The sequence below is a fragment of the Trachinotus anak genome, unplaced genomic scaffold (genome assembly GCF_046630095.1).
Source record: "Trachinotus anak isolate AG129_WGS33_773 ecotype Australia unplaced genomic scaffold, CSIRO_AGI_Tana_v1 ptg000002l, whole genome shotgun sequence".
Lineage (NCBI taxonomy): Eukaryota > Metazoa > Chordata > Actinopteri > Carangiformes > Carangidae > Trachinotus > Trachinotus anak.
This window is the reverse complement of record NW_027273853.1, coordinates 28,903,623-28,927,391: the sequence shown is the minus strand read 5'-3', so window position 1 is coordinate 28,927,391 and position 23,769 is coordinate 28,903,623. Positions and strand designations below refer to the sequence as shown.

At 43.5% G+C, this 23,769-nt stretch overlaps 1 protein-coding gene across 1 annotated transcript in view; it reads right to left on the bottom strand.

Moving 5' to 3' along the window:
- Positions 1–23,769, bottom strand: part of znf609a (zinc finger protein 609a) — a 38,758-nt gene that overhangs the window by 12,206 nt on the left and 2,783 nt on the right. Inside the window, exon 2 of the mRNA XM_071460920.1 lies at positions 5,956–6,801. Within this exon, the coding sequence (XP_071317021.1) occupies positions 5,956–6,681 (726 nt within the window). The 5' untranslated portion in view covers positions 6,682–6,801. The remainder of the gene's footprint in view (positions 1–5,955; positions 6,802–23,769) is intronic.

Below are 23,769 nucleotides of genomic sequence, written 5' to 3'. Positions count from 1 at the left end.
GCTTTGATAACATCTTCAGAAGAGATGTCAACTACAAGTCCCAGGAGTCCCAGTGAGACCTGGGCCTTCAGTTCGTGACAGTTCCTGATTGCTTCCCAGAACTCATTAAAGCTCCATCCAGTCTAAAGGTAGATGTCCATGTGTGTTTGATTATAAAGCAGGTCTAGGTTCAATATTAATACTGCGGAAGTGTAAAATATGGACCTTTCAAAGTCATAATCCCAAATTATTCAATTTCATATCATGTGACTGAGAAAAGCATTATATTATCACATTTGAGAAGTTGGACCCATCAACTATTATTTTCATTACTGAATTCTTAACACCAGAAAAAGCAGTGAATCGTCTCATCTGAGAAGCTGAACTAGTAAATGTTTATCCTGTTTGCTTAATAAATGAGCTTTAAAAATGTCAAAAGTTGCTGATTTATCGTCACAAAATTAATTATCAGAATAATCACTGCAGTCACTTAATCCACTTCAACACAAACACAGAAGAACTGGACAGCTGATGAAGTCATCTATCGCATATATATATATATATATATATATATATAGATAGATAGATAGATAGATAGATAGATAGATAGAGAGATAGATAGAGAGAGAGAGATAGAGAGAACCACACACAGCCCCCCTCACCAACACATTCTTCTCCTATCAGGAGTTGTGGGAGGTGCTGGTCATCTTGAACACGTGTCAGGGTGCCACACCAGGAATGCAGTTACAGTGCTCATACACACGTGTACACACACACACACACACACACACACACACACACACACACACACACACACACACACACACACACACGTTGAAGACCATGCTGAGAATTCACTGGGCACTGACCCGGAATCTTCTCAACATGCCTCACAAACACTCCTACAACCCCTTAAAGCCCAAAGGTCTCCATGGCCCTCCCTCCCCCTCAGTGACCCTTAAAAACCCCTCACGGACTACTTGGAAATTTCTCCATGTTCCCGCCCCTCTGCTCAGGAGGCCCACACACACACACACACACACACACACACACACACACACACACACACACACACACACACACACACACACACACACACACACACACACAGAGAGAGGAATGTAAGACATGAACAACAGATTCGTAGTTATTTCTACACAGGGTGCCGAGACTCTGAGGACACTGAAACAACATCAGGGAGAGAGACATAACGAGAACAGAGTGATTCTCTCTCTCCCCCTTCTTCTCTTTGGATGGGGGCCAATTCAGAGGCTGAGGGTGTAGACTGAGAAAGAGTATGAATCTACAGGTTTCAGACATTTTTGCAGCATGGCACTGAATTCAAGTCTAAACCAAAAGCCAAAATCAGTGCGTTAACCTGTAAAGGTGAACCCCGCCTCCTCTGAACAGGTTGTCCAGCTCCTGAGGAAACATGTGACTGAAGAGCAGCTGTCCCAGGGTTCAGACATGTGACTTCCAGGAACCTTGGCTGCAGAGCTGAGGTGTCAGGGGGCCCATTAGCTTCTTGAGATGCTTTAATTTACTTTTTCAGTTAAAGCACTTTCCCTTCAGCCAAACTCATCTTCTCTTACTTCTGTTTCTCAGAAAGCATTTCGACGGCCCCCAGAGAGCAGAGCCCGGTGCTCTCTGCTGTAGGTTTTATGTGCAGGTTCAGAGTAAACCTGGGCAGGAGCCACTTCTTCATACCTTAATACCTTCCAGGCTGGAGTTTACAGTGTTTGGCCAGTATTAGACAGGGAAAGTGAAAACACAGTGGAAAGAAATAATTCAGGTTATTTTCAGCTTTATAAAATATATACTGAACTATAAAACCAACAAGGCTGAATTAAATCAAATGTAAAGAAAACTGTGAAAATACACTGGGACGTCTGGGTGACTCTAACAAAGTCAAAGAAGGAGCCTGATCATAGATCAGCATGGCTGAAACTATCACCTTAGACGATGCCCAGTCTGGAAAATATATTTCAAAGTCTCATACTAACACTTCTCCAGTGTTTCATCTGAAGTGTCGATCTCCATCAGAAGATATATCTGTGGTTTTAAGAACCAAAAACCATCTCAGTGTAATTTTACATCTCCTCTCTCAGGCTTCTCTCTGGAGCCAACAACAGGACAAACAGCCAATCAGAAGAGAGGCTCAGATCATCTCTTCTGATTGGCTGACTGTTTTCTGAGTGATCCAGTAAAATATATATCAAATTTCAGGTAAACACTCAGAGAATGAAATACTAGAAGGTTGGATGGTGGGTCCAGGTGGGCGGGGCTTGGTGAGGGCAGTGACTGCTTTGTTGTGACATCACAAAGTTCCAGAAGTCCTGACAGCTGGTTTTAAGGCTCAGTTTCTGAATACAGGCTGTGACCCAGCTGACTCACATTTCATTTGGTCTGAATGCAAAATGACTCCATGTCATTTCCATCTGATTTGATCAGTCACTGCACTGAGCTTGACTGAAGCTGTGCAGTAGGTTGGATCGCCTCTGAGCAGCATGGCTCCTCATTTTCATGACTGAATTCACCCTCAAACACAGAGGAGAGAGCGGAAATAACAATGAAGCGAGTTAAGTCAACACTAATTGACAGTCCTTGTTAAACCGCAGTTTAAAAGTCTCTTCTGATTCTGAGGAACAGACATGAAAACAAGACATTAACCACTGTTTTACATAACAGAGACATTTTGCTGTCAAACACCAACAGAGCAGACAGAAATATCCAGATGTGACATCACAGGAGAGCACCCCCCTCCCACCTCCCTCTGTAATCTGTCCTGTCTCTAAACTGTCCAATAGAAGAGGAATACTTCGTTATTTTCCACAGTCTATACTCGGTGTTTAGTCTGAGCTCTTGTCCACATGGATCATCTGTTATGGTCTGTGGGGCTGAAACAGACACACAGTGTCTCCTGTCTCGGGTGATTTGGCCACAGTGGTTTCCACAGAAAGTGGCTTTTGGAAATGTCAAGCAGCAGCTCTGACCTCACATTTCATTTGTAAAATTACAACCAGCAGTCAGCTGACAGCAGCTCGCCCTGCGTCAAAAACAGACGATGCGTTTCACACAGCAAAACATCAATCAAACCCGGATCTAACCCTGAATTTACAACCTGTTTAACCCTGAATTTACAACCTGTTTAACCCTGAATTTACAACCTGTTTAACCCTGAATCATCAACCTGTTTAACCCTGAATTTACAACCTGTTTAACCCTGAATTTACAACCTGTTTAACCCTGAATCATCAACCTGTTTAACCCTGAATTTGCAACCTGTTTAACCCTGAATTTGCAACCTGTTTAACCCTGAATTAACAGCTTGTTTAATCCTGAACCAAGATGCTGTACAACCTTTTTATTCCCAAATCAACAACCTGTTTAACCCTAAGTAACAGCATCTAAACCAAACATTAACAGCCTCCTCAACCCTGAATCAACTTCTCTTTTTACCTTGAATTAAGAGCTTGTTCAACCTTGAATAGAGAGTCTGTTTAACACTGAATCAACAGCCTCTTTGAACCTGAATCACCAAAACATCTGACCTTAAATCAAGAGCTTGTTCAACCTTGAACCAACAGCCTGTTTATCCTTTTACCGAGGAGCTTAACTTTGAAACAGCAGCTCATTTAACCCGACTCAATCAACCGACAGCCAGTTTAACCTTGAATTAGTTGGCAGCCTGCTCGGTGAATTGACAGCCTAAATCAATCAAGTCTGAATTAGCAGCCTGTTGAGCTGCGGTTTCTCATCAGCATCTAAACCACCTGAATAAACCACCTGAGAAGCAGGTCAGGCAGCGCAAAGCTTCCAGGATCAGCTGGAAGCATCAACGACAGCAGCTTTATCTAAAAACAGAAACTGGGTTAGATTAGATTACTTTGTAAATAGCTCATTCACAGATGATGGTATTTTTAGCCAGCATGTAGAAAGCACTGCAGGACTGTGCAGTCTGTGGATACTCATCAGACTGAATCCAATCAATCAGACGGCTGAGTTTGACTGTTTACTGACTGATAATATAAGATCCTGCAAACAGACAACATTTTAATCCAGTGAGGAGTTTTACTCAATGTTTAAAATGGTCATGTTAGGTCAGGAAAAACCCCACGTTTAAAATAAATCTGTTATTTAGAAACAGAGACACCACGACAGTTTGTCCACAAGTTTATTTTTACACTCTAAATTGTCTAAAATAGATTGGCTGACTGACTGAGATGGTTTTTGGTTCTTAGAACCACAGATATATCTTCTGGTGGAGACCAACACTTCAGATAAAACCTGTATACAACATGTTCATGACCTTGGAAAACAGCTTCCTAGTTACAGACATGGAAAGATTCAGGTCAAGATCTGACCTTTGAACCCAAGCAGTTTGACTCAGGTGTTAACCCTGATTAAGACTAGCTGATGTTTAGTAAATTCCACATGTACGGCTACTCGATCTGCATGTGTTAGAGTCTTGGAGGATTTTTACACTTCAGCCAAAACCGATTTATTTTAACTACAGATAACAGTTTAGAGGTTTAGTGGCCAAGCCATTATGAGGTCAAGAAACTGTGACACCAACATCCAGCTGGGTCACAGTCTGCTGAGGCCAGACAGGACAGAGGAGGACAGCCAGCTGGACGAAGAAAGCTGAGCACAAGCGCTGGAACTTGGCAGCAGACCTCCACACTGCTGGGAGGTGGGCAGCTCTAAGCGGCCGATCGCTGCAGCCGGGAGCGCAGTGCGGCGGCACGGCTTGGCAGCGCTGGAAACCTCAACGCTAAGCTAAATTTGGTGAGAAGACGAAGGGAGGCTGGGATGAGCAGCAGCTGTGGAGGAGAGACAAGCTGAACCCTGAGCAGCTGAGAGTCCCCAGACAAAAACCTGAACCTGCATTAGCAGACAACACAAGAGCGACTGTCCTCATCACTTGAGGAAACTCGTGTTGATGCTACTTGATCCTGTCTGTCTCTACATGCTGGGCAGCTAATGTTAGCTAGCAGCTGTCTGCACTTCGCACTCAGGCCGAGGTCTCGTCAAGAAGCACAGAAGAACTGTGGACTTCTGTCTGTGCTGATCATTAAAACACACAAAAAACTGCTTCAGATACAAACACACACACACACTCACCCAGGAGAGGTTTCTGGATGGGAGGGGGAGTGTGTTTGTGAGATGGAGAGTGCCACAGCAGAGAGCGAGAGAAGCCAAACGCCAAAGCAAATTTCATACCGACAGCTTAACAATAATTACACAACAATTTGTACTTGATGTTCATCATCTGACATGAACAAGACGCAGTACATCAAGCACATTTGTCAGATCACACAATTCTACCTGAAGACAGGAACCACAGTAGAAGCTGCAGCCAGTGAAAAGTGAAGTCTGTTCATTCAGTGACTGTATCAGTTCATTCATGATCAAGATGGCTGCTGATTATTGTTATTGACTGTGGGCCAGAATGTGACAGTTTCCTGCAGGATTCATCCTGTGACAGCTCAGCTAACCTTCACTAACACGTTAACACATGAGGCGCCATTTATTTGGTCACTGTCTTCGAGTCCAGGGCTGAAGACACCACAGTTTTCAGCGTCACAGTGATGTCCACAGTCACAACAGGCAAGAGTTCAGTGCATGAGTCCACTGATTCTCTCTGGTACAGAAAGTCACTCTGCTGAGGTTAAAGCAGCTACAGAGTCCTGAACCAGAGTCCAGCTACAGAGTCCTGAGTCCAGCTACAGAGTTTTACACATAGAGGTCAGGTTGTTAGTCACAGGGAGGCCAGGTCATCCAGTCATGTGTAGGAGGAGTTTTGTCAAGTCTGGAAAAAACACACCCTGATGACACTGATATGACATCAGGGTGACATCACTAGAAAGATTTAACAGAAAAGCTAAAATCCTCCATGATAATGAAACAACAGCAGCACAGATGTGTCCAGCTGTTTAACCAGAGTATTAATAATCCCCGTCTCCCTCCTCTTACCTTCTCACCACCAACCACTTTCTTCAGATTTCGGCATTCGCCACCATCCACCTCCTCCTGTTCTGTTGTCATGGCGACGGCCTGGCCAATCCCTGCCGAGTCCAGTGCCATGTTCCCAAGCTGCTCAGCTGCAGCTAATTCAGGATTTTGTTGGCCCTCGAATGGGCCGCTGCGAGGGGCCCCTAATGGCAGGATTGGGGCCCCAGACTCTTTCTCAGTGTTCACCACTCCTGTGGCCACAACCTCCATTTTCTCCTTCTTAGTTTTCCCAGATACCCCGTCCTTTTCCTTTTTCACAGTGGGGAGGGTACGGGAGGGTTTACTGGACTTATCAGTTCCCTTGGTCGGGGTAGAGTTCTGGGGTGGTGGGTCCCCAGGGGCCCGACCCTGAATCTCCTTCTTAGCTCCGTCTGAGATTGGGGCCTTAACGCTCTCCTTAGAGTTTTTACTGCGCTTGGATTTGGATTTGCTCTCTTTGCCCTGTGCGGCAGCCACAGGACTAACAAACTTTATATTGTCAGGTAAAGCAGCCACAGCGCTGGGGGGGGCGGCCATGCCCCCTCCCTCCTTACTGCTCGACATCTCTAGTTTGTCCTTCTCCAAGTCGGCGTCCAGGTCAATGATCAGATTGCCAACACCGATATCCCACTCATCGCCACTGTCGTACGTGTCCACCGCGTTGGAGTCCACACCTTTCCCGCCTGCAGGGCCGCTGCTGAGGGACATCTTAGTAGGAGCGTCCCGGAGCGCCGCAGGAGGGCCACAGGAGGGCCGCGCTCCTCCCAGCCGCAGGACGCCTCCTCAGGGCTGGACCCCGCGCCTCCTCCCTGCTCCCCACATCGCGTCCTGCACACAAGACAAACAACATGTTAGACGCAGACCAAAACACCCACAGACATGTAAGATGAACCCAACCAGACACTGTTGGTGTCAGATCCCACAGCAGAGTCTCTGACATCAACACTGGGCTGAAATTCATGAAAACACTGGAGAAGTTAGAATATGGACCTTTAATGTTTTTGTAAGATGGCGTGAGACGAGCTGACGTGCACCACAGAGAGTTTCTGCACTGAGGGAGATGAATTCAACCTGAACCTGAGAAAGCAGCAGAAAGTTTTCTAGCTCCTGCAGCTACTTCAGTGATGATGTCTGCTGCAGGTCAAACAAATACTGAACAATCTCACCGTTGGTTCAGAGGCGGAGAACGTCATTACTACTAACATTACTGCCCACAGCAGCCAAGAGGAACTGCATAAAAACATGAGAATGGAAACATACTTGTCTCTTTACCGAGAACAACAAATATATAAACACATATACAAACTGATGCAACATGACAAACAACAATCTGTGGTCATAACCTTTCAGAATAAGAGCAGCAGATTCACTGAATCAAAGTGTCCTGGAGACTTTTCGAGGCCCGTTGGTTGTGGTCAGAGAGCAGCTCTGTCACTTCCTGGTAAAGTGGGTGGAGGAGGTTTATCGCCCCCGCCATAAAGGCTGCATTGACGAGAGATCACAGCCATTCACTGCAAAGCTTTTTCCCAGCAGCGCTCTGTGACAAGCAGCATGAGGGAGCAGACGCATCCCGCTCTAAAGCCTCCTTCAGGCCATTTACCATATGAATGGAGCAGCGTGACCCCTGACCTCCTCTGACAATACAGGGCTGTGGCAGAGCCATGTGAGCGGATGGGAGGGGGAGGGGTGCGATGTTAACAGCCTACAGCCGGACTGACTCAACACTGCTGCTAATTAAGGCTGTGGTTAACTCTGCATGAAGCAGAGAGACGAGGTCGAACACAGAAGAGATTTTCACCTGGAGCCAGGAGCCAGAGACGAGGGATGAAGTCTGCGTTCACATTAGAGCTGCAGAGATTCGTCCACTGTTTTATTAACTCAACAGTCTGACTCACTTCAAGACAAAACACTAACATCTCTTAAATTTTGTTGCTTAAATAATCAAATTGCTGAAACAACCTTTTAGCTCATTTGCCTTGTATTTATTTTCTTCTCATTAATGAGTGATGTTGATTCCTGAAACTGGAGCTTTTTTTTTTTCCTTTTCTCTTTTATTGAATATTATTGTTTACTTGTATTTGTTGGGCATTTTCAGAATTTGTCTTCATTTAATGTAAAATACTTGTTCCTATTGTATAACATAGTTTTTCACTTAAGGCAAAAGATTTACTTTTAAACGCCAAATTATAAATGAACACTTTTTGGCCACGTCGGGGGCCAGTGCTTGTGATTTAGCTCCTGCTGTGGGCTACGTACCAGACTTGAGGCTGGTGTGTAGCTCAAACTGACTGTGTTTGTCAGACGCTGCTGAAGAGCTCGAGTGGATGTGCGTTGGTCTGTTTGTTTGTGAATACGCTCCAAGAATAACTGAATATTATTTCACCTGGAGTTTTCTTCCATGCTTGTCTGCATCTATCAACATCCAGCAAAACTCCTAGGATCTTGTTTTTAAAACCCCAGAGTTTGACCTAGTTTCCAACACAGACATTCAACATTTGATATGTTGACACTCAAAGCTACAGAGAACAGAAAATCAGCATAATAACAGTAACTCCGTCACTCACACCAACCTCCACCTCAGTAACCCCGACACACACGACCATCAGCCTAAAATGATTCCCCCGCCTGAGGAGGGCCCGTTTCCTCCCACCCCCGGCCCTGTTTGTCTGTCAGCAGGATCACTTGAAAGCATATTAACAGATTGCCATCAAATTCATTTGACAGGGAGGCTTTGATCCGAGAACAGCTGATTAGATTAAGGCCTAACTGGGATTTCCACTGATGGACAAATTTAGTTTTTGTTTCCTTTTTAGCCCAAACAGAGAAACACTTCAGACTCCGACACCTGAGGGGAGGGGGGCTTTACAAGGAGAAGGACTGTGTTTCTAAAGCAAAGTGGTAATGGTGGTGATGATGATGTGCTTTTCAACAAGCTGGAGAACTATTCAATGTCTGAGTTTGTTAAAAGGGACCAGATTTTAATCAGGACTTTGCTTTTGATTGAACCGAAACTAAAAGACTTAATAATTGAATTACGACACCATTTATTCCCTGGAGGAGTCGATGGTGAGCAGAAAGACTGACACACTGACACAACCAGAATAAAAGCATCGGGAGCTGTTTGAATTTCCACGTCTGGGTCTGAAATCAAAACCTTATTTCAGAATTTTTATAGTCATTTGGTTCATAAGGGCTTTTCAGGCAAGCCCAACAGGCTGACCTTTGACCCCATGTGGCGGGAACGTTATTAGACACCCTGACTGCTCAGTCCGTCCAATCAGATGCTGCAGCCTGCTCCGCCTGCGCCTGAGTGGCCGAGAAGACAGATGGTCAGACAGGAGGGGGGCAGCGCTAATCCTGCTGCTAATAACACCACTTCAACCGCTCAGACAAAAACACACTGACAACACACCGACAACACACCGACAACATGGAGAACACACTGACAACACACACACCAAAGACAAAGCAAACAGGCACCAGGAAAGGCTGGATGTAATTAACATCATGTGACGCTGATCATTTTCAAAGGTTAATGTCTATTGAAAAATATCTAATCAATACCAATATCTGATGTGTCAATATCCCCAAGGCAACAGTACCAGTGGTTGTTTTTTCCTGACTGAATAAATATATTCAGCTAATTATTAAGACGAAGAAAAGCAGCATCAGAGAATGGCTTCATTGATTAATCTATAATCAATACAGCTGCAGCTGATGTTTGTGTTAGCATTGTATCTCTGTGTTGCACATGAACAACATGAACACGTCTGTTCCCATGTTGAGCCACTAATTCCTAAGATGCTTGTGTTAAACTGAGTGGATTAGCTGGTGGCATCCAGACTGCAGAGCTGTTCTCAGATCAGACTTTCTGCTCCACTGCCTCTGATACCACACTTAATTAAAGGCAGCGCAGAGGCAGGGCCTCTGCAGGCTGCCCGCTCCTCTCAGCGCTCTGCCCTGCTGTCAGCCGGAGCTGAGCCTCTTTATATGGAAATGAGCCTGAGATGCTGTGGCCCCCGCATGCCGAGCCAGCCGGGCTTTTCACCGGCAGCAGGACAAATCATCCAGGCTGCTCTGATGGAAACTTGGATCGCTCCACAACTCAACGCAGACGAATCTGAACACTAGCAAGCATCTTCTTACTGTGCTTGGCTATAAACTACATGTCCCAGTCTGAGCGAGTCCTCGCCCAGATATTAACAGGCTGTCAGGGCTCCTGATGATTTACACCAGGCTGTGCTGCGCTGCAGGGGGAGGAAGACGAGGCTGGGAAAACGCCAGCTTCAGCTGAGTGACTGCTGCTCTGGCTCTGTGGGGACTGCTGGTAAACTGGCTCTGGTGAAACTGGTTCTATTTAAACTGGGACAGTATATTTACAACTGTAATGGACCAAATCATCAACATCACTGACTCTTATTCATAAAGATAATCATTATTTACAGTCAGGGTGGGCGGAGCACATGAGCACACCGCCATGGGACGGACCACACCCATCTCTGACGTTTTAAACCACACAGCTGCAGTTTACAACTCTACCTCACAGGCTGTGATGCTGTCCACAGACATAAGTTGTAGTTCCCACCACAGTAGATGTCTCCAGGACCACATTTTTGCCATTCTGACACACACACACACACACACACACACACACACACACACACACACACGGTGAAAACCATCCCAGCTGACTGTTGTGTCTGGTAATGATTAAAGCTACTTAAAGACTCAAAGAAATCACAAAAACTAATTCACATGTGAACCATGTTGATGCAGAAGAAGAATCCTGGAGCAGCTTCACCACATCCAAACCAAGCAGCACCTGAGTGACCGGCGGTGTTTCCCTCAGGATGCCTTTTGTTCTTACATAACACTGGCTTTACTGATGATTCAAGAGCTGAAAAAATGTGTATGAATTTCAACCTGAATATCTGAGTGATGTTTCAGGACTACACCTGTTTTCAGGACCACACACACACACACACACACACACACACACACACACAGCAGAGAGACAGACAAGGCGGCCCACTGGATTTGTCCTGGTGTGTGTGATGGTCAGGGTTGTGTTGTACCTGGGTGGTGGCCATGTGTCAAACACCGGCGGTCAGACTGAACATCAACAGAGAATAAAAACCCCTAATGAACAGTTGTTACCCACATTTCTCAGCTCAGTAACAGGTAGGGCTGTCGGTTTAACTGCATTATCACAACCAACACACCGCAGGAGATAACAAGAACACAACTGCCATGTTTAGGCCCTTATTGTTTTGAGTTGCACCCCTGGCCGACTGGAAGAGTCTGATGCTTCAGTGAATATTTCTGAGGGATTTTGTCCTTATTCATGAATCATTTACAGTAAAAACCTGTTATCGTGCTGTGATGAATGAAGCTGATGGCAGCAACATTGACTCTCTGTCTATCTCTGCCAATCATGACCTGTGTTACTGAACTGTGTGTAAACAACGGTGGATCACTGATTCACAAACAAAGACAAGTGAACAATTAAAAAATTATTTTTTAAACTGCAACGTCTTTGTCATTTAAAAAGCAACAATGTACCTAATAATTTATTAACATTTATGCAGCACTGGAATCAGGATCCATTATTAAATTGGTAAAAACAAAACAAAATATGGTGCTGATACCACCTTCAATCACTGAAGGGATTCCTTCACTGTGACAGGCCAACAGCACAGTTCACACTCATTGATGCTGCCGCTAAATGTCTTGGAGAACTAAATAAAGCAGACACAGTCACCTCCACCACACAGCGCTGAGGAGAACCCTCTGCAGCGAGCTGTCAGTCAGATCCCCTGACACAGGAACAGCCCTGCACCCACACACTGAACCATTTCTGTATAACAGACATAAATCAGCCGTATGCAAATCCCACCTGATAGGGAACACGATGCTGCAGGCAAATGCCCGAGCTCTCACTGCGACGTCTGTTTGTTTAGTGACACTGTCGGATGAGGGAGTTTGCAAATCGCAGGTTTACTATGAGAACAGGAGGCGACTGTGTATTTATAGTCCCTGCTGTCATGCAAGAGCACAAATCTGCTCACTATTCAGCAGGGAAGGACAGTAACTCTGCGCTATCTCTCAGTGGTCACGCAACCACATCACGATGAAGCAGTGCTGACACTCAGTACTGATGCTAAAAATATGTTCAAACCTGAAACTACACATTCATTTAGTGAAACTATAAACATGCTTTTGTCCAAATGTGACTTTGTACCATGGAATTTTAAACAAGTGAGTAAACACTGTGACTCAATGTGATCATTACTGTAACACTCAATTGATCCTCACTGCCCACTGCTACCACTGATGTGGATGTGCAGTCAGGGAGAAAGTCATCGAGCGTGTGTTACTGAAGTGTTCGTTACCAAACTACACAACTAACAGAACACAAATCTGATTCCAGCTGAAAATCTATCTGCTCTGTTGAGACTCTGAGGATCTGTAATGACTGGATGGTTCATCATTCACTGGTAATTAGTTTGATAATTGATCGATCATTTAAAGGTTATACATACAAGATTTTAAACAAAAACACAGCAGCAAACAATTATTTTAGATATAGTGGCGTCATGGCGTCCTAAGCAGAGAGTGTGTTGTAACCTGAGTTTCTCTGGTCTTTGTTTTGGAGGCCGGTCTGGTAGCGCATGTATGTTAGTGTGAGTCCCTCCTGTTAAACTGTTGGTCCTCCCCACATTTATAAACACCCAGGCTCCGCCCACAGGTGAGATGACACAGTGCAGTACACAGCGTTCAGGTGAAAGTGACCATGCACATTCCTCCACTGAAGAAGAAACCACGTTTTCTTCTAAAGAGGGTCCATCAGGGACTGTGCAGCTGGTCCCTGTGGCAAAAGCAAAAGTGGGCCCTTAAGGACCCCATCACTGGATCAGCTGGACAAACCAGTGACCCAGTCTGTCTGTGGCTGGTTTGCTACATTAACCAGTTCAGTCCAGCCTGAACTACTTTTAACTTTTTCAGTGGGTTGTAAATCCCATCATCCACGAACCACTCTCACTACTTCAGCAGGCTGTTGGATGTTTACACGCCGTCTCCAGACGACGTCCGCTGGCTGTTACCTGCAGGGCAGACGCACTGAGTGTCTCTTCTGTTTAACATTTCTTAAGGCTGCCAAAATGTTCCCGAGCTGCAAAAGACTCTTTTAGCTTCACAGTGAGAGGAGCAGGAGCCGATCCAAAATAAGAAGATAAACAGCTGAGGCACTCGCAGAAAAATGACGAGACTATAAATACTAAATCCCACCTTTATGGTTTTACAGTCAGCAATAAATTAGTCTGAGTGGGTTTCATCCACAGGCGTGAAGTGAAAACAAGAGGAGGCTTTAACAGTGACTTCAAACATCTGTGGAGGGTGAGACTACCAAAAAAAAAAACAAAAAAACAAACATTTCAGGCAAATATTATAGATTCATCACTTCAGCAGCTGCATCCATAAACACTGAGCTTAACACCCCCCACCCCCACCCCCAATTACTCACACACAAAGTTCAACATTGAACTAAAAGTCAAAACAAGACAAACATAAGCATCAGGAAATCAATGTGATGGCTACATGGTGGCAGGGCGGGATGTCAGTGTAACATCAGCTTGGGAGAGCAGTGTTTCAGCAGGCAGACCCCCCCCCCCCCCCCCCCCCCCGCTGCTGATCCCTGATCCCAGACAAACTGCAGCTCTGCTCCAACTCAGCTCATTTAAATCAGGACTAAAGACTGATCTGAGGGCTGTTTTCAGATGTGGGACTTATCGTTTACACCCTCACACGAATTAGACTGTTGTTGTTGTTGTTAGTGATTTATAATGATTTATGATGATACAATATTGTTCTGTTCACTCCTTCTTGTTCTCTTTGTGGTAACGATATTTGGGACTGTATCAACATGAAATTGTGGACCATCAGGCTACTGGGTGCAAAATGTTTCCAACAGACAAAGCTACTGGTTTTGGTCTTTTTGAACACCAGACCTCTGTCAGTGGCTTTGTAAATGAGAAACTTTCCAACTATTTCACTGATACAAACATTTGCAAGAGGTCAAACTGTAGAGAGGACGTCTCAGAGGAAAACGCCTGCAGAGCTGTTCAGACACAGCGACGCCCTGATAAACTCAGCTGATATAATATATATATCTAAACTTTCCTCTGTTAAATTTCATACCATGTGTCTGAGGTCTGTGTGTGCGACCTGTTAATAATCAGACATTGAGACAAAGCTGCCGACAGAGTGCGTCTCTGATTGACTCAGTTTCCTCTAAAGAGGAAATGGTCTGTCTGAAGATGACAGAGTCCAGAGTCCGTTTATCCCTCAGCTCTCGCTGTCTGTGCATCGACCTGTCCTCAATCCTGCAAAGACGAGGTCACACTGCTTGTTATTGTCTTTCTGTGTCTGATGCTAACCACTTTGTAAACAGAGCCCATGAATAAATTAGAAGTGAGCACACTTCCCTCACTGTCTGAATGAAAACTCAGCAGATCTGATTTTTAGGAGTATCTTGTTAGAGTTTTGATCAGGGGCAGGTGATCTGATGATCTTCTATCTTGGAGGATCTTACTTTGTCATATGATCTGTTTTAGATAAATTGTACAGATTGGCTCATTATTATTTAGAATCTTAAAGGTTGAGTCACTGGTAACCAGCCCATTGTTATCTGTTAAACAGCAGCTGGAGAGATCAGTCTGTTCTGCAGCCTCAGCCAGTCTGACGTAGCTCCACATGAACCAGTTCTCCACCTGAGCAGAACAAGAATCAGTCCAGGATGGTGGAGTCACAGTCCGTCTGCAGGCAGGACAACCCGAGGCAGGATGAGGTGGGGCAACAACTGACCTTTCATATTGAAACACTTACAAATAGCTGGTGATTGGTTGAGATACAATTCATTAACAGAAGACAGCATGGTAGGTGAAGACTAGCGGCGGACTGAAAAACATCTGAAAGAAGCAGCACAGCGGCGAAAAGATACAAATCACAACTTCCAGTCAGGACTTTCACAGTAAGATCAGAGCAGAAACAGGATGCAGATCATGATTCAGATCATGGATCCTGATCCTGGAGTGAAGTGTTTTAGCAGCAGGAATAAGATCAGATTTCTGATCAATGATCAGCTCCTTCAAAATAAAAGAATGACTTTCAGTTGTCAACAGTTGTTTATAGTAGGGATGCACCGAAAATTCGGCCACCGAAAATTTTCGGCCAAAAATGACCCAAAAGTGCATTTTCGGTTTTCGGCCGAAAGACCTAAATCACCGAAACAACACAGCCGAAACTTGTGATCACGCGGCAGACAGCGCGTCCACCACGCGGGAAACGTGATCGCGAGCAAACAGCGCAGCCAGCAGCATTCTTCTCATATTCAGAATGGTGATGGGGATGTTTGGATTTCAGGTGATAAATTAAGAAACTCTTTGCAGATGCACCCCCTCTTGAAATTTCAGCATTGCATGTTTTGCAAATCGCTATTCGTGGGTCTTTCTCTGAGATAGTGAAATAAGTCCACACCGCAGACATGCTGGCTCTTATCCCGTTTCCCGTGTGTAGTAGTCCTACAGAGAAATATTTAAAAAGCACTTGACACTTTGTGTTTTTATGAGAGAACATATTTAATTTTTACAGCCTTTCAGCAGGCCAGTCAGTAATAAGGCTGTACATTATTATTTGTTGTAGTCCTACAGAGAAAAAATTAAAAGGCACTTGACTTATGCACTTTGTGTTTTTATGAGAGAACATATTTAATTTTTACAGTCTTTCAGCAGGCCAGTCAGTTATAAGCCTGTACATTACTATGTAATGTACACATGAGTGGGGTCAAGTTAAACATTTTATTTTGAATTTTAATTTATATTGTGCATTGTTGTAATGTCAGTGCTAAATAAATATTTTTCATACTTTTGTAATTGATTTATTGCAATGCCTTGATTTTAGTGAGGTTAGTACACATCGTAGCCAAAAATGCTATGGTTCTAATAATTGACATAATAATTTCTTTTGGTGTTTCAGTTTTCGGTTTTCGGCCTTGGTTTCCTCATTTTTCGTTTTCCGTTTTGGCCAAGAATTTTCATTTCGGTGCATCCCTAGTTTATAGTATAGTATATCATGTCGTCCACGTGGTCATGACAGCTGACAGAACTGACCTGAGACATTGTGACTCACTGTGACGATGCAGAAACATCCAATAACTGGTAGATATCAGCCCTGGTTCACAGTTGAACAGCAGAAATATGGCGTCTTGTCAGGTGATGTCAAAAAAGTTGAGCTCGATTCACCTAATTTGCCGTCGACCTTGAGTTTTTTTTTCTTGCAGGAGTCGTCTGTGTTGAGACGAGGACAGAATGAGTCTGAACTGAGACAGACGCCCACAGCTACACTGTTCCACACTGAACACTGAATCTGGGTGTGTGTGAGTGTGAGCTGCAGACAGATCGACACACACTGAGGGGACGGCTTCACTTCGTGGTCATTTCTTAACACAAGAGATTTGTCTGTACATCTTGCTCGTGGAGAACTCTCGTAAATGACAACAGCAGAGCAGATGGACGATGTTGTGTCTTCCCACTGAACCAGCTGAGACCAAACTCCAGCAGCTCAGACCACAGCCAGACTCCATCAGGAAGCCGACGGATGAATCTCCTCTGAGATTGGTGGCAGTCACTTGATTTTGCGTATGGTGATGTCAGTCGTCAGATGATTATTGAAATAGTTCACATATCAGTTCACTGGGAGCAGCCTCAAACAGAAGCTAGTCGCTGTTATCAGCTAACGGGGCGGGATGAAGGGAAAATAGATTTTTACTGGAATGATCAAATATCGATTCCTAAAATCCTATAAAACTGTACTTTGATGAAGCGTCTGCTATAAGAGTCCATGTGTGGCTCTGTAGGATGGGAAAAGATGCATGATGACACATGCACCTAAAAAAATAGATGTACTGTGTTTTAGTAGTTTTGCATTTTCCAGAGAAAATAAATCCTTTTACCAGTTTTATAACCAGGATTTTTTTTTTTTTTTTTTTTTTTACAGTTGAGGCAATAATGTGCATTCAACACCATTTTATGTTTAACAGTGTTGCTCACTGGATAGATATTGAAGAAATTTATGTTCCCATATTAAACTCTGACACAGACTCATCAAGAATCAAATCGTACTCAACTGAAACAAATCGATTCTGGACACTTGAAAGGGGACATCAGTGTCCTGATAAGGAAGAAACTGTCAGCTGCACTGAAGCTTCTGCCTGCATAAATTTTTTCAGGCTTTTAAATCACATTCACAGCACTGCAGATGTCAGGAAAAAAAGGAAATCAGCCTGTGAGGAGCAGCAGGATGTGTCTGTCTGACCATTAAATCACCAAACTGAAGTGCTGCGGGTCTCCTTCAGCCACATCTCCACCCAAAAAAATGTTTTATTCATTTCCCAAAGGGATTAATAAAGTATTTTATCTATCTGTCTAAAAACATGAGTGCAGGATGCTTCACACCAGCAGCAAATTAAATCTAAAATCTTAAAATCAAGTCTCGAGTTCAAGCGAACATTTGTACCAAGTTCGAAGAAATTCCCTTGACATAGCAATGATTTCTCTGATAACTTAAGATCCAGACGTCCGACAACTAAAATCCTTCGTCTGATTCAAATATAGATACAGAGTGGAAAAAGTGGATCTTAAAACTTAAAACTTAAAACTGGATAAAAATGAATCTGAGTTTCTGTCAGACAAACACAACACTGGCAGATGAGCATGGAGGATGCGACATCATTGACAGGTGACCAATGAAATGGAGCGTTACCATGATGAAACTCACAGATTTCTCTGGTTTGAGAATAGATGGAAAACTTTGGGATAATGTAAGAACACAACTCAACAACAGATAAAACATGATGAGGTCTGGTTGTTTTTGACGTTTAAATGAGGAGAAGTTACAGATTATAACTTTAACGGTTAAAAATAAAGTTATAAAAAACTATAATTTTGTCATGGTTCTTGTTCTTTCCTTTCATACCCAACATCACTGTTCAGGCTGAGCAGCTCCACGTGATGACCACGGCTGCTACTGCACCAAGCACACTAACAACTGACGCCTTGAAATGTGAATCCTCGACAGGCATAAAAACAACAACCCACAAACTCCAGCAGCAACACAATGAGATCTCTAACAAGAAAAGCCCTGCAGCCTTTGACTGCAGCCTGAAGAACAAACCACACCATGAAGCTCTCCTCTGTCCCAGTGTTGTCTGCTGCAGAGTCTCGTCCTCTGTCTGCAGGCTCCTCATTTACAGGGTATCACAGTTATCATGGTGTCCAGTGGGTTTCAGCAGAGTGGGGGATAGGTGGAGCATTTGTCTTTACAGCTCTGTCTTGATTAATCCACGTTGAACCTAATACAACTGTTCTGCAATAACATCAACTTTAATGATGGTTAGAATGTTTGTGTTGATGTTGATTTATTCTGTTGTTTTAACACTGAGCTCTGAGTGACTGTTTTATCCAGAACTACATTATACTCAGACCTGTTCCTAATAATCAGACTCCCTCATGCTTATAAAGGGAAATGATACCTGTCAGTATAATAGAGTCCAGTACAACACCACCTTTAATGAGCTCAGTAATGAACATATAATCGAATTTACACATGTCCAGTGATGTCAACAAACACTCTGGTGTATCTAATAAAGTATCCACTGACTGTCAATAAAAAGTAAAAACGTCCACGCTGAGGTTTGAGATGACAGCGGGTAAATATCTTCCATATTTATCATGTGGTTGCCCATGGTAACCAACAGTTAGGAGATAAAAGGAATTGATGAGCTCGGGGGCGTACAATTCAAATGGTTCTCAATTGGAACCGGTTCTCGATTCCCGTCCCTGCAGGGATGTTAAATGGTTCCACACTGGTTAACATCATTTATAGTTGGTATAAATAACCAAACCCTGTTGTCCCAACTATCAGATTAAAGCAACATGAGTTGCTAATGTGAAGCAACGTTACGCTGCTTTCACATCATATTGTTCAGATACAGACGGCTGAGTGTGGAAAACACTGCTCATGTCTGTCCAGGTTGTAATTATGACATCAGAACCTTCTGACGGCTGTGATCGCTCCCACATGGTGAGAAGAAAGACACAGAAGGCTATCAGCTGGGGTAACCGTGTTGGAATAATACATGAATCCCTGGGATAAAGAAGATTTCTGTTCCTGCCAACATGGTGTGAATGCACATAAGACACAAAATACTGCAGATGCAAAAACACCAATCACCAATCCCTCTACAGGCAGAGCAAGGTTACAAAGCACCATTTCAAACGTCACTGAAAATGCTGTTTAAAGGTCCCATAGTTTACATGTTTCCTGTGTTGATCTCCATCAGAAGATTTATTTGTGGTTTTAAGAACCAAAAAACATCTCAGTGTAGTTTTACATCTCCTCTCTCAGGCTTCTCTCTGGAGCTCTAGTAACAACAGGTCAGTCAGCCAATCAGAGGAAAGGATCTGGACCCTTCTGTCTACTTTGTTGTGACATCACAAAGTTCCAGAAGTCCTGTCGGCTGGTTTTAAGGCTCAGTTTCTGAATACAGGCTGTGTGCATTTCTCTGTGGACTGAGGCTTTGATACTTTCACAGTATTAATATAGAACCTAGACCTGCTTTACAATCACAAACACATGGACATCTGCCTTTAGACTGTATGGGACCTTTAGAGCAAACAGGTGAACATACTGACTGTCAAAATGGTGTAAGAAAATGTAAAAGTAAATCAGATATAAATGCACATGCAGCCAGTCTGCTCACCTCTGACTGTGATCTAGAACGAGAACAGTGAGGAGTCAGCAGAGTGCTTGTATCAGCAGCCGTGCACAGGCTGCATCCATCAGGACTCAAGTCTCTACTTGACATTACAGAGGACGCTCCGTCTCATCGATCGGCCAGCAGGTGTGTGGCTCTGTCAGCTGCTCTGAGCTCGGCTCACTGCAGAGCTTTAACAGCATCAGAACACAGCAACACGCTGGTCAGAGCGCGCATACTGCGGCATCACATACACACACGCTGATATTTACACACAAACTCCATGTGAAGACAGAAAAGTCACAGAGATAATGTGAGAATCCTGTTCATACTAAAATACATAAATCAATGAGGTATTCTGTCTTCTACCGCCTTGTTTGGTCCAGACATTGTAAAGATATTAGTTTGAGATGACGTCAAAACAGAAATGCAGCAGATTCTTACATTAGTGAAACTGGAAAGATCAAGTGTTAAAAAGAACAGTTGATAAATAAACAATTAATTGATCACAAGAATCGATGGATGGTTTCAGTACTGGATTATACTGGATCTTTCTGATGACATGACTCAGACTTTTCCAGAATTTTCAGAAACTCTGAATAAAAACCTGATGTTTGTTTCAAATAATCAGCTGATTATCCTTCTTATTGATCATTTTGTCAAAAAGGTCAAATTGCTTGTTTTGTCCAACCACCAATATTCAGTTTCAGCAAATCGTCACATTTAAGAAGCAAATATTTGGTTTGTTTTACTGGAAAATGACTCAATTAATTGATGATCATTGATCAGTTACTTCTTTACTTTCTGTTGATTCAACTGATTTAAAGGTTTAACCTCTAATTTATGTGTCATCTCCACTGTGCTGGTTCATGTTGCTCTATTCTTCAATGACATGATGCTGATCGAATGTGTAACATCTGTTTTTATTGTGTGAAATCAAAGGGGACAAGAAGTGATGTCATTGATTAACTGCTGCTAATGGATTAATATGTTTCTGTAGCTGTAACAATGTCCATCCACTGCTCTACCTCCCTGTTCACCTCCCTGTCCACATCCGTCTCTCTTAGGCCACGTCCACACTTCAACGTTTAATTTTAAAACTGCTCTGCTACGTTTTCACCTGCCGTCCACACTACTCCAGGTTTTCAGAAACGCTGCTGCACACGTGTTAGTCTGAAAACAGGGTTGTGTTGTAGTCTGGACAGATAGAAACCTTTGAAAACGATGATGTAGACAGCCACGGTGGCTCCTGATTGGCTCTTCTCAGCCTGGACTACCAGTGGTGAAACAACATGGATAATGAATGAAAGCGTTACTGACCTTGTTGTCTCTGCAGCAGCTGTTGTTCAGTTCAGTTCTGTATTTTAACTCTACAACTGTCTTTGCTGTTCCTCCTTCAGAGGATTTACTGTAACTAACTAACTGCAGAGCAGACAACCTGCTTCCTGTTTACACCTGTTTATGTGAATACGTGTTTTCAGGTGTGTTAGTGTGGATGGAGATCGTTTCCGATCCGGAGCTAAAAGGCTCAACTTGACAGATTATTTTTGCTTTAAAACACTGTTTTAAAATGAAAAGTGTGGACGTAGCCTCAATTTGAGGCAGAGTTCAGTCTGTGGTCAGGAGGAGCAGTTAACACCCTGAGATCTGCACCACCCAGGCCTTTATCTCCCTCCGTCCCTCACAGTAAACAAGCCTGCGTCTCAGTCAAACATACAGTCTCAGAGTGTCTATACAGTAGGTGGTTAAACTGACCTCAACGGTGCAGGCACCCCAGTGTTTTCTGTAGAGCTGTCTTATCGCCTCCTGTTTAACTGCTGGTTAAACACAGGCCTCGCCACATCAAAGCGAGGGCTGAGGAACAAACTGAGGAGCCAAACATGACCAGAACAGAAGCAGCTCAAATACAGTTCCAGATACGAAGGTGTTTAAACTGACTACAACTCTGTTTCTGTTACACTTGCTTTGTTTCAGAAGAGACTGAAGATACTTCACTGAGAATTAAGTTTAACTTTGAAGCTTGAATTAACTGTTTAGTTTATAAAAGTCTGTGTTTAAAAGCTTGACAAAGGCTCCACTTCCTGAATGTCCCACATTGCATTTATACCTCAAGATAAAGGCTGCACCACGGGCTACATCCACACCACTACATTTATTTTTAAAATCATCTCTTTTGATATGTTTACTCCTCTGTCCACACAACACTGGCGTTGCACCTAAAACAGAGACTTTCAGAAACGCTGCTGGACCCATTTTAGTCTGAAAACTCAGAAGACAGAATAAGGAGACGACTGGAAACGATGACTTACACACCTACGGTAGCTCATTTTCATTTAGTCGTGTGGATCTCATGATGAAGGCTGCACCACACACTATATGACTAAGTGACCAAATCATCTGCAGATAAATCAATAAAAACCTTCCTTAGCTGCAGCCCTGTGTAAGTTACCAATACAAAGCATCTAACAATTCATACTAGAAAAAAAACTTAAAATGCAGCTGAAACTGACCAGCTCCAGTTTGTCTTCTGAATACACTTCAGTGTGATGTTGTGTAAAAGACCAGGTGATGTACTCAGAAAACACATGAACACAGGTTCTGAGCGACACCACTCTAAGTGGACGCCCGTTCAGTCTGCGGTGCTGGTTCTCTGGAGGAGATCATTAGTTCAGCTCAGGTAACTCCCCTGAAATCTTCCAAATCATTCAACACTGCAGCGTCCAGGGCTGTTTGTGCAGAGCGCTGACCAGGACGGTCGGGGTGACGGCAGGTCACGTAGCCCTCAGCCCCTCTCGCCACTCAGCAGTGCTTTCTTCCTGTCTGACTGACCTCCAGGGAGGAGCAGACAGATCAGCTCATTTCAGCTTCCTGTTGGTGTCTTCCTCCTCCAAGGAGGAGGGAGGGGGGGCAGAGCGGCTCAGTGATCTTGCTGTCAACCCGACTGTCACATATCTAAAGAGGTACTGCAGATAATCACACGCTGCAGTTTTATGTGTCCACAGGTATTAATGTGCACTTCACTGGTATTAAAATGCTCATCAGGCGCTTGTTGTTTTCTGTCGTCTCTTAGACACACAACAAGTTTAAACCAGCAGACTGACGTGATTTAGTTTGAACCTGCCCTTTAAAGTGGAAACACGTTTGTCAAAGAGCAAACGGTTTGGTAAAAAGTAAGATATGAAAGTGAAAGTATCTAGAATTCTCAGATAGTTAGAGTTACCTCAAACATGAGAATTATTCTGGCTGTACATACAAATACATAACCTCCATATCCTATGAGTTACCTGTTCTTTTGAAAAACGTGCAAGGAAATAACATTAAAAGTGCCAAAATCTCTGAAAAGTCTACTAAAATGTCACTGGTGTGATGATGATAGTATCACAAAGTGTTATTTTGCAATGCATGATATATCACAGGAAAATAATCTACAATACATCAAAGCAGGCATCAAACCTGTGCTGGATTTATTCACCACATTATGCTACATTATGACAAGTGTTTAGGTTTGCAGAGGTTTAGAGACAAGAGATGGAGTATTTTGCACCAAAGCACAAGCAAGCCTTTATAAGACCTAACAAACGTGCTGTTATTTCAACCAGCCATGAACCAGGAAAAAGCTGAAAGGCCAGAAGAGTTCAACTACCTACAGGAAACAAAGAAAACACCTCTGCCTCAGTGATGCAACACCAAGTAAACTTACAGTACACGTGCGACTGCAAAAGTGTGAAATAGAAGCACCTCTCCAGTCTTAATATCAGCCTGTGAGCCTCACACACTGGATGTCAGATCAGGGGGATTTTCAAATTTTAATAGACACATTTGTCAAAATATCTCTGAAGTGAAACAACATGACACCAGGTTGTGCTTTAAATCCTTGATTGGTCTATCACTGTCACCAGCTATTAACAGAACACCACAGTGTACTGATGTGTTAGCAGCACAAAGAATTTCTTTTAATCTCAGGGATAATCTGGAATTTCTTTGAT